Source organism: Pteropus alecto, unplaced genomic scaffold, assembly GCF_000325575.1.
Source record: "Pteropus alecto unplaced genomic scaffold, ASM32557v1 scaffold45, whole genome shotgun sequence".
Lineage (NCBI taxonomy): Eukaryota > Metazoa > Chordata > Mammalia > Chiroptera > Pteropodidae > Pteropus > Pteropus alecto.
In genome coordinates, this window is record NW_006442491.1 from 21,767,124 (window position 1) to 21,779,720 (window position 12,597).

Genomic DNA, 12,597 nt, shown 5'->3' on the forward strand with positions numbered 1-12,597 from the left:
CACTGGGCATTCCGGCACTGGGCATTCCGGCACTGGGCATTCCGGCACTGGGCATTCCGGCACTGGGCATTCCGGTACCGGGCATTCCGGCACTGGGCATTCCGGCACTAGGCATTCCGGCACTGGGCATTCCAGCACTGGGCATTCCTTGAACTGCAGGATTACCTGGCGCAGGCATCTTTAACCCCTTTTTTCCTTGGGCAGGGGGATTTTTCTCAATCTCTCTCATATCTTCTAGAGTAACTACATGAACAAAAGCTTCTCTCCCATTAAGTTTTTTACGGTGTAAGCGTTCAGACTTACGTGCATCATCTTCATTTTTAAACTGAACCAATGCCTGTCCTAGACCTTGCCCATTGTTATCAACAAGAACATGTACAGCATTTTCATCCACTGGGATTCCTTCTAGGAACTGAAGAACATCCATCTTGGTAATGCTGAATGGAATATTTGTTATGTGGGCACAGACTTTGGTTGAGCTGACATCCCCCTCTGGATTTAAAATCATTTCTCTCTGGTCATAGCTGAAGTTCTGCAGTCTTTTTCTAATCATATCTATCTTTTCTAGCATACCTTTCTTAGTAATTGGATGAACTTGAATAAAGCGATTACCCATGTATTGTTTATGACGACACAGAGCAGCCTTATAGTCAGCCTCATTCCTGAACTCTACGAAGCCTTCACCAGTTGCTTTCCCATTGGGTCCATAAGCAATATAAATACTATCTTCCACAATATCCAACTTTTTAAAAAAATCAATGACATGTTTGTTTTCAGCTTCAAATGGTAGCCCTTTTAAGTAAACACAAAATCCAGCCTCATGTGGTGATCTTGACCTTGACCTTTTCTGCCCACTGGGCGATTTTGACCTGGGAAGTGTTTGAGGAGGGGGATGGGTTTGTCCCGAGGGTCCTATACTTTGCTTAAAAGTGATATGGCCTCCAGCAGCTACCCATTGTCTCTCTGTTGCAGGACTAACTTCCACATAGCGTTGAATCATCAGCATTCTGTTTCGTTTCAAAGCTTCAAATGTATCTTGAGGGGAGAGAAACTTAACCAATCCATTCCCATTATTTCGACCTACATGATCTTTCAACAAATGCACTGCATCAACACGGAGCCCATGGAAAAAATCTCGAACATCATTTTCCATTGCAGAAAAGGGCATTCCATGTACACTGACATACAGATCATCAGGGTTGATGGGAAGTGGTTTCACACTGCTTTGAGAGTTCACCTGGATAGGATTAACAGGATTCAATGGACCCAGAAACACAGGGTTCAGATTATTGTTCAGATTCATAGGTGCTCCAGAGCCATTCATTCCAGCAGGTAGAGGTGCCACCGGTGGTGGGTTCAAGGGTGGCATGCCTGACATGGGTGGCAGCGGGGTCATGGGTGGCACAGAAGGGACTGGTGGTATTGGGGGCACAGGAGGCACGGGAGGCAATGTAGGTACCGGAGGAGGAACTGGTATTGGGGGAATGGACGGCATTGGTGGCAGCGATGGCATCGCTGGGATTGGAGGAATTGGTGGCGGTGGGACTGTGTTCATTGGAGAGGCTGTGCTCGAAATGGTTGAGCTAAACGTTGGGCTCCCAAAGGAAGTCCCCATATTTGGAGGAGCCGTTCCTATGCTGGCTGTGGAAAATGTCTGTATGTTTTTGTTGCTTTCATGAACAGAAGTGGCAGCAGTAACTACACTGGGTGAAGGATTATTAAAGTTGGGTACTGTTGTAGGCAAGTTAACCCTGCCACTCATTCCTGAGCTAGGCGTTGGTCCTGATCTACTAGCATTTGCTGGTGGTATATCTAAGTTGGCAGTTTCAAAACGCCTGCGACTCAGTTCAATCATATTCTGCATTTCTGTTTTACTACTCAACAATAGTGTTACTTTTGACCCTTTAATTGTACCACCTGTGCGCATCATACCAAGCCTTGCATCTTCATCAGTGGCAAAAACGATGAAAGCCTCACCCAGTTCACCCCCTACAATATGTACGCCCCCATCAGGAATGGTCAATCCAGAGAAGAAGTGGCGAATGTCCATGGTCCCCGCCACAATTGGGAGACCTTGCAAACGGATGACCACAGCCATGCTGCGCTGAAACCACACACACCTGCAGATGAGAAAAGGCAACGGCCAGGTCAGACTCCTGTTTATCACACGAAGTTTTTAGCTACAAGAACGACCAGATAACCATATTAGGCCCTCAAATAGTTCCTCAAACTATCACAAGCAATGTTGTTTTTTAAATTTGGATAGTCTAAAGACTGAATATCATATGCCATTTACAATGTAAAACCTAGACAATTTCAACTTCCAAAAGGAATTAATTCTGGAAACAATTAGAAGTTCAGCCCCAGGACTCAAAAGTTTCGGGAAAAGTACAACCATAGGACAGTAAAATCACTAATACATCATTCAGACCACCATTCAGTAAGATCTAAGATTAAAAGAAATGTGCAAGTCAAATCAGGAAACAAAGTTTAACAATTTATAGGGGAAAAACATGCAAAAGATACATCAAATATTTAAAACTGACTTAGCATCTTCCTTATAAATCTGACAACTTCATAGAATTTTGTGTCATTTTATATGGCTCAACCTCAAAAATCCAACAGAAACAAAACTAATTACAAATAATACCTAACACCAAAGTAGATCCAAGCCTCAAATGAGAACTGGTTCCATATTTCACCCTAAAACTCTTCAATCTGCCTTATGGACTTATTAAAAAAACAAAAAAACAAAAAAACAAAAAAACCCTATATAAAAATTATTACAAAGTTAATACATACTAAGAATCTAAAAGAAATACTGACTAAATTTGCCAAAATTTTAGTTAACCTATACTCATCACTCCAAAAAGTAGACCCTGGTTAAAGTGCCATTCACCATGGCTGTTTTAATTAAAATTCATGCCTCATAACTCATTCCCTCTATTAAAAAAAAAAAAAAAAAATCTTGTTTTTCTCATAGGGAAGGGCTGACAATGAAACAGAGATATTTCTTTTTACTTTTGTTTTAAAAGAGGTAGAATGTGAACTTTATTCAGTGACTGTTATAGTCTCTGGTCCAACATAAACTCCTGTGGAATTTCTGGGTACTCACTCATCTCCTTAGATAATTTCCATTTAGAGCTAATAAAAAAAGTTTCTCCTAGATTTAAGTAAAATTTCAGTATTTCGGTTCTTACAGATTCTAAGAGTAAATGCAAGGACAGCCTTTTGGAAAGAGATAAAAAAACAAATTCCTGGCACTGGAAAAAAAATAATTTGAATCTTATGTGGTCAACAACATAGGGTGTTTCCCAAGACATCTTAAAAATCAACATTTAAATATAAACCTATTAAACTGGCTCTGTGTCCTTGGGGAAATTATAAATTACTTGAGCTTTGGTTTTATCTTATCAAATAAGAACATTAGAAGAGCAAAGTTTCCTGGTGCAAGCTCTAAGAATTCTATAACTCCATGAAAGCGGTTTTTTAATGTTAATGAATACTAATTCAAAACACAAAATCTGTAATCAGAGCTCAATGTTATGGTTGCTTTACCCAAAAAAGAAATATATTGTTTGACTTTGACAGTTTCTCTCTCTCTCTCTCTCTCTCTCTCTCTCTCACACACACACACACACACACACACACACCACCTGAAGCCACCTTCAAATTTAATCCTGAAAGATGAACTAGTAAACAAAATGCTTTGTGTGATCATTATAAAAATACTAGAAATTGGGCAGAGGGAGGACATTTTTATAGTTCGCAAGAATGAACAAGAAAAATTAATACTGAAAGATAATCCCATCAACAGACTCTTTTTCTCCTTATCTACTATTTAGCAGTCTATCAGGAAGTTCATCAAGAAGGTTCGAAATCATCAAATCAAATTCTCGTTCCTCACTGGCTCTAGAATATACTGGCTATATACGAAACTGAGATAGCATTCCTCTTCAACTTCAAAAAATGCTTAATCATTTAATCACAATGTGGGGGAAACATCATGGGTAATCTACGTACCCAAACCAACCTGAGAGAGATGTTAGTTTCATTGGGACAATTAAAAGGGGAACGTGATATGGTCCCAAGAACATGAAAATCAAACACAGGGCTAAAGTGACATACACAGTGAGTCTTCAAACCACCTGCTGCTAAGAGAAGGGATTTAGTGAAAGTCTATGCGAGGTACACATGGAAACATGATACTGAAGATCTGCCCAGATTACCAGGTAGAAAAGGGTTTAGGATTAAACCGAAGTAGAGCACAAGATTTATTCATAAAACCATCTAAACAGGAAAAGATTTTAGGTTCTGAAAAATATGAAGATCTGTTATTCTGCTACTAAGTACCTGTTTGACAGATAAATCATTTCAACCTATCTTGAGACTACCTTAGTTACTTAACAAGAGGGTTAGATTCCAAACAATGAGGTACCACTAAAGCCAAAATTCGTATTTTAAAACATGTGACTCATTATCTCTACCTATATTTCTAAGGAATATTAAAAAACCATACCAATAACAAGCACCTGTATTTGTAATTAGTCTAGAATGCTACTGAGGAAAAGAACAGCTACTTATTGCCTAATAATCGAGAAGTCAGCAGGAGACATGCATCCATGTAAAACTGACCCCCAAAGAAAGCAACAACTGTTCATCTATCATGGTACCCAGTCTATTCCACCCCCATCCCTCAAATAAGCTTGTGAAAAAGCAACAACAAAAAAGAAAAAACAGAAACAAAAACCCCCACAATTTAGTTACTACACATATTTTCATGTTACTTAATAGCTATCTCATTTTGTGTAAAAACAAACCCTCTATTCAAAATCTCTTACCTGATAAAACAAGAGATGTATTTTCTTAACAAGAAGTAGAGGCCAAGTCAATCCTGTGGGCAACCAATTAAAACCAACTTTTAGACTGCAATAGAGAATAAACGGAGGCAAAAATCAATGCAGGAAACACAAAACACGCACAGGCCACACTGAACTGTACATTACGAAGGCGAGTCTGAAACCACCAGAGTACTTCATTAGAATGCATATCAAAAAAAAAAAAAGAAGAAGAAGAAAAAGAAAGACATGTACCAAAATCTCACACATGCTTATTACTTGGCATTGCTTTCAAATTTGCCAAGTATAGAGGTATGTCTCAAAACATTACACATTTACATACATCAAGAATATGTCATAAATAATCCAAGAATGAATCAATTAAAAACTAAAACAGTCATAAAGCTCTCAGCTTCACAGCTGGTAACTGCCTTTATCACTTGATGATTAAAGCAGTCCAGAAAATCCCATAACACAAGTCCAACTATTACCTACTTCCTCAGGTTCCCACATTTTTGATGAAAAAGCACAAATTCTCACAATAACAGTTCCTGGACAAATTAAATCATCAATTCAAGGGTACTTATGGAAATTATTACAATTATTCTTTCAATATATTCTCCTTTGTACCAAAATACCATCAAACATCAAAAAAATATATATGGACAGAAAGTTCTGGCTATAAGGGCTAATTTCTAGTTAAAACCACTCAGGTTCAAAATATTAAGGAAAAGTGCTTTTTCTTCTAAATCTGTAACAGTCCCAAGAAACACATATATTTTTTTAAATCCCTAAAAACACCTGGCATATGAAGAATATTTCTCAATGTAAATACGGGGCACTCATCTTTCACTGGAATTTCTCCCAAACTGGTGAAGTTATAATAAACAATTCACAAGCAACATATATGACCAAATGATTAGATGACTATACTCAAAAGGTCATTTTTTAATTCAGAGAAACAGAATTGTCACTGTTAGGTAATAAGATTGCCAATGGAAGACTATTAGAAAGATGTTCATTTTTAACTATCTTTCAAGATCAAGATACGGTGAGCTTAATATCATCACCGAAAAGTAAAACATTTAAAAATTTTACTCCAAACTTTTCTGAAGGACAAGCTAAACAAACATCTTCTAGACAACTACTCAAATTACTCAAGAACAATGAAACTGTTTTGCCACAAAACAGTATGCGAATATCATGAACAAAAGCCCACAGCATTGTATTAATCTTTTATGCTGTACAAATTGATCCTAAGGAAGTCTAAAGAGTTTTCAAACTCTTCATTTTAAAGCTACATCTCATAGTTTTAAACAGATCACAAAGATAAACATGAAACAGAAAAAAAAGCTTGCTTTACATAAAGGCTCTGGTCAATGAAGAAGAGCATGGATTTTTGCAATATTTATTTCTAAAAGTACAGGTCTGACTCTATGAGCCAAGAACCAAGGTAATTTTCTAGTTAAGCACTTGTGATAAGCAGAAGATCCCCTATTAGAGATTCCAAGTCAAACTATCTGGTGTGGTGCCAGGACATGTGTCCTAAAGGTAAGGTTCCTTAGGCTCTTCCCTTCCAGACCCAAAAAGGACCCTTACATCCATCTGGAGAGGAATAAGTTTCAGGTCAGCCGGTTAAGCCCAAAGGGAATATATACTAGGTCACCTGTCAGAAATTTCTACAGGATTGCCAGAAATGATTGTAACAAGGAAAAACATCTCATTCTACAAGGAAAAACTGAAAGGCCCAGCTGAATTTGGCAAAAGCCTACTTCAAGGTTTACGTGTTCAATTTAAAGTACAGAAATCAAACTAGATATAAATTTGTGAATTTCTATTTCAGCAAAAGGAAGTCCCATCTCACCCCATACCAAAGAAAAAGTACATAGAAAGTTCAGGCTAGAAGCCAGGACTTCACAACTCTTATTGTTACACCTCTTCCTTCAAATAAGCAAGGTAAACAGAAACTGAAAACTCAAGTACTTTTGTTTTCAACACCTCATTTTGTAAAGAGCACAATAATTTAATAAATGTATCACCGTTTTCCAGGAAACCTACTCATTCCTGTGTTCTAAATGTCACCCAGCAAATGAATGCAGGATACCAAAATGAAAAATCCACTCCAATCACCTTCAACTTTGGTGAACTTTAGAAGACTGAAACAATTCTGTGCAACATAACATCTAAAATACATGTTTTACCTTATACATAGAACATAAGGGTAGAAGAGAAAATAGGTCTGATTTGCCATTAAGTCCACCAATACATTCCAGAAAATCTAAAGAAGCTTGCTTTAGTATATTTTTCCACTTTATGTTAGGAATTAGTCCTAACATAGTGGTCTTGGTTCAGCTTTACAAACACCACATACATACATGTATAAATTACAAATATCTGCTACAAAAATTTAGCATATTATTGTGACAAGACAGATTTTCTTATTTACTAGCCATTCCAATCACTTGGAATTTCAGAATAAAATGTCTGACAACAATCCTCTTTTATCAGGAAGCCAAGGCACAAACCAGAACCTGTTTCCATTCTTCATCTGATAATAAACATCCAAAAGTAAATTTTAACTTTCTTCTGTAATGTCTTTAATCAACAAGAACCAGGGTACAGCAGAGCTAATTTCTTCAGATTCAAAGGAAACAAAAATCACCCCTCAAATGTCTGCCTCAACATATGAACAACAGAGAACCAATCATAATGGGTTCAACACTATAAGCAGCATAATCACATTATGGTAGGCTTTACAAAAAAAGAACACAGCTTCATCCACTTGGTTTTGTCACCATTCCCAAAATGGATCACATTTCAGATTCTGGAATCATTCTTAATGAAATAATTTTGACACTGAGGGACATGTGTCCCTTTGATAGCAAATTACTTAACTTTCCCATTAATCTCTACTCAGTACTCAACAGCAAATCAAAAGATATTTCTAAAGATATTTATTCTTCCTGCCAAAAATACTATATTATTTTTCAATCCCCCCAAATACCAACAAAAAATGTTCATTATCTTACTTATTTAAAACTTTAAATTAACAATATCACTTCAACCTAGCTGACAACATTCACCCTTACTACTGGTATTGACTTAAAAGCTGGCTTTAAACTTAATGAATTAAACTCTATGCAAACCAAAAGATGCATGGGTGGTGGTGGTAAAATATGATAAACTATAAATTAGGTGAAGTTATATTTCTCCTTAGTTGACCTAAAACTTTTAACAATATTCATTTATTCCATGAACATTTATTAAGCACTTGTGAGCCAGGCAGGAAATACAGAAATGGACAACAGTCCCTGAATTTTGGGGAGGGATATCTAAAAGTATCTTCTGTGCAACCAATTACTGACACTTAGAAGTTCTTCCTAAGATTCATCTAAACTGAATGATAGAGTGGGTCTCTACAAAATGGAATAAAAACTATGAAATTGTCACTGGATTCCAGCACCTGGAACACACTGGCACACAAAATCAAGTTTCACATCTAAAAATTGTATCACAACCCCCCAAACTCTCAATATGCAACAATCAAAACATTTGGCATGTCAAAGAAAATGAAAGAAGGCTGAAGTATACTGGTATTATTAGCACATAACAACATGTTCCAAGTAACTACCACAATGGTTTCTAAAGCTTCGTATTTTTCACCTAATAGATATGAACATAAGAAAAATTGAAATTATGCATAATCCACAAAATAATCAAATAGATGATCGAGCATATATAAAAGTTATATAAAAGTGCATTCCATTTCATTAGAAAAATTTTTCCAATAATACTAAGCACATCCTCGCTTTATATAAACACACCATTTTCTTCAAAAATTACCATAAAATTATTTTAACTACCTGTAAAAGTTCCAACTTTTAAATATTCTTGGAAAACGGCTAAATACAACTACTTTCCACAAAGTCCAGGAATCTTCCATTCTATCAAAGCTACCAAATTTCAAAATCAAGTACAACCAGTCTTTTGTTATATTTCTATAATTAAAAAAAAAAAAAAAACAAGATCGACCTAAATGTCGACTTGGAGAAGTTTTTTCAGCTGCAAATGCTCTGAAATGCATTAACAATTAAACTAGATAACAAGGTCCAAGGCAATTCATGTGGCTAATACTGCATTTTACAAAGAAGACACCATTTTAAACCATTCAAGCAAGAAGCTCTAAGAGAAATACTCCCGTCACAAGTCTCAACAAAACTTCAGTAGTAATCTTTTTTTTTTTTTTTTTTTTAAGTAGGTTACACTGACTGGCATCACCCTAACCTTGAAAAATACAGAATAGTTCCTGCCGACTACCCAATTTACATCAGGTCATCTCCGGGAATTCAGGAGTCAAGGAGGATTTTAGGGGCCATAAATCTCCTACGTGAGCCTTCAACTCTCCAAGCCTACAATCGCACTTTTGAAAAACCCAGAGTAAGCCTCACTCGAGACCCTCCGATTTCCTACGATAAAGCACACGTTGGTGGCACACATAACGCCCACACACATCATCTAGCAGCTAATCCTCGGCACTAGCGTCCATCCCCGTCACTAACTTGTAGATCCTCAAAGCTCCTCCCACTCATTTCACGTGGCTGCAAACTAGCATCGCCAGCCTTCGGCAAGAGACACTCAATTCATTCTCCATCAAATGCACCCAACGTCCACATCTTACTGGACCACCTCCTTCTTCAGTGCTGAAGGCTGTCTCCCAAGGGATACCTCCGAGGGTAAGCCCCGCCCCAACGTTGGGCCTTGGAAGCTTTTCACAGCAATCTCTCCACCTTCAGGCCACGAAAGCGGCTGGTTCTGAGACTTCCTACCCTCACAGGAGTGTACCGACTACAGCTTCTTCCTCACAGGTGTGTCTTAATTACAGTTCCTCTTTTCCAGCTGGCCACAGGGGCCTCCCTTCCACTTCGGGTGGAGTGTCCTCACTACGATTATCTCACTTCGAGGCACAGACGTGTACTTATAATCTCTGCCCCATTTGGAGGCACAGAAAATCTTGCTCACTCGGGATGTAGGTGCTGTTTTCACTGCAGCCCCCGTGAGTTCGCAGGCCGCTGGCCATCCAGCTCTGGCCTCCTCCCTCTCAGACCACGGGGGCGTCCTCACTAAAGCCTCGTCCCCACTGCGGTATGCAGGCTCATCTTCTCGTGCGTTCTTGCACACTCTCAGGCCTCAGAGGCGAAAGTGGCGCCCCAGGCCCTCCGCAGCCATACCCCGACCCTTTTGTGTGGGGCGTTCGCTGCGGCGGGCGCGGAGGCCTGCGGAGGCCTCCGAAGGCCCCGCCCCAGGCCACTAAGGGGCGGCTCGAGCCCCGCACAGCCCCGCCCGTTCCGGGGCTGCGGGAGTCTTACCGGGGAGAGCTGCGCGGCACCTGAACCCAGACCCGAGTTACCCCCCGCGCGAGTGCCTTCGCCCCGCGGCCGACAGCCCCTGCGCGAACAGCTTCCCGGAGCCCACAGCAGCCACCACCTCCTCCGCCGCTTCACAAAATGGCCGCCGGCCCGCTCTGCAGCTCTGGGTTCCAGAAGGGGCGGGATGAAGTGGTTTACGTCACGGGCGGGACGGCGCAAGCGCACTGAGGTTTTCGGGCAATCTCCCGGAAATTGCCGGTTTGGGGCGAGAGAAGCTTTGGGTCCTTTGCGTGCGACTTTTACGTACGAGCCCCGCCTTACGGGAGTGACGCTGAGCGGTAAAGTGGGTACAGTACCTGGCTCGGCCCCCTACTGCAGGACTTTGTGCAAATTGCTTCATTTCTTCAAGCTTTTGTAATAAGAGGGAAATAGTACCTACTTCGCATAACTGTTTTGAAGATTAAAAGGACCGCAAAGTGTTGCCTAGTTCTATTGATGATTCCCTGACAGAACCGAAAGCTGATGCTTTTTCTTTTACAATTTTCAATCCAGGGAGCCTTATCCATCAATCTTCATTAACCCCTCCACAGCTGCACGTAGAGTGTTATCATAGAAAATATTTTATTATAGAAAAATTATTCTGATGCTGCTTTGATCCAAACCTCCCAACTGCACTCCTCCTGCCTATACCCTATATCTTGATGAATGTCACCATAATTGAACTAATCTTCCAAATCAGAAAGCCAGGAGGAGTCAACAAAATCAGGGACTAAATTCTCACAACTCTGTAACTACAGCTTTTGGGAAAATTTGTGTAGCAGACTTGCCTGGTGCTAGCCCAATGTGCCAAAACTAGCAAATAACAAAACAAGGCTACAATTTAACCAAACCTATACTTTATTAAATATACTCTTTGTAAGTATAATATATAATTCATTAAAAGCAAAACCTACTAAATGCAATGTGGTATCCAGGATCGGATACTGGAACAGAAAAAGGACATTAGTGGGAAAACTTATGAAATCTGAAAAAAAATCTTTAATACTAATGTCTAGATGTTGATCTTAGTTTTGACAAATGTACCATAGTTTCACATAAGATGTTAAAATCAAAGGAAATTGGGTGATGGACATTGCAGCCTTTTTATAAATCTAAAATTATTCAAATAAAAAAATTTAAAGAATTTCTATAATTTCCTCTTCTCCTTCCCCTGTTCATCTGCATGTACCATACTTTAGCCTATCTTTCAAACTTTTTTAACTATCATCCACTAAATACATTTACAACTTGGCATACACATTCAAATATGTAATCAAAATAAAACACTTTAAATATGTATGATATACTCTGTGTGTGTGTATGTGTGTGTGTGTGCTGATAATTACCCGTATATGGTTTCAGACTTATAAATGGAAAAAAACTACTCTAGTTGCACGGGCCTTCTATTGGTTTCTCAAGCACACCATGATTTTTCATAATTCAGGCCTTTTGCTTTTGCTGCTTGTTCTCATCCTCACTCATCTTTCCATGGCTCGAAATTATGTTTTTACATAACACATCTTCAAAAAGCTTTCCTAGTACACCCATTATTTCTTCTTACCACTCTATTTTTTCCATAGTACCCATCACAATCTATAATAGCCTTATTTGTTTACTTGTTATTTTCTGTGTTGTTACAAGAATGAAAGCTCAATGAGGGCAGGGTCCTTTTTGGTCCTGTTAACCAGTGTATCCTCAATACCCAGTACAATGTCAGGCTCCTAATAGGCACTCAACTGCTGAATGAATATATATGCAAGCAGAATGAGTCATCTACAGAAATCAAGTGGAGTAGTAGTGTGCTCTACAATTCTCAAGCACAGCTTGGAATTTTCCCTGAGCTTCTCATAAAGTCACAGAGTAAACAGAAGAAGGTGATTTTATTTCTCTAATCTGCAAATTAACAAAATTTTTAAAAGAAACAAATTAGAATAATGTGTAGAGTCATATTTCTCACTCCACTAGGTCAAAAGAAAGAAAAGAAGACAAGAACAGAAAGGAGACAAGCCTTCTAAGAAGTTTTCTGTTCGATCTACAGCCAATATGCAGAGGTGGCCTTTGGAGCCACAAAAAAAGATTAAATCAAAGTTGATTATGCTTGTTCCTGAAGGGAGTCAGTCTTGCTGAGCAGCAATAAGCAACAAAAATGACCATGTACAGCATCAGGATCCCCAAACAGTGTTCTTTCAGTTCCTCTGGCTCTCTCCACTGAGGATACAGACACGTCCAGCAGCAATACCATAACAACGTCCCTCCTGTTTCAGAGTGAGACACCCACTCGCTGTAAGACCTGAGAAAGACTCTTGGAGAAAAATGGGTAGTGTTCTCCACCAAAGAAGCTGAGGCTGGGGAAA

At 39.0% G+C, this 12,597-nt stretch overlaps 1 protein-coding gene across 7 annotated transcripts in view; it reads right to left on the reverse strand.

Moving 5' to 3' along the window:
* The window catches only part of CPNE1 (copine 1), a 33,537-nt gene extending 23,143 nt beyond the window's left edge, over positions 1 to 10,394 (reverse strand). Inside the window, exons 1-3 of one of the 7 annotated variants that reach the window (XM_015596974.2) lie at positions 10,205 to 10,374; positions 4,842 to 4,926; positions 19 to 2,120 (exon numbers count right to left, since the gene is read on the reverse strand). In XM_015596974.2, the coding sequence (XP_015452460.1) occupies positions 19 to 2,098 (2,080 nt within the window). In that variant the 5' untranslated portion in view covers positions 2,099 to 2,120; positions 4,842 to 4,926; positions 10,205 to 10,374. Of the gene's footprint in view, positions 1 to 18; positions 2,121 to 4,841; positions 4,927 to 9,857; positions 10,100 to 10,204 lie in introns of those variants that run through there. The other 6 variants (XM_006921760.3, XM_006921758.3, XM_025040011.1 and 3 more) reach the window with 6 other exon arrangements.
* Between the last annotated feature and the right edge of the window lie 2,203 nt (positions 10,395 to 12,597).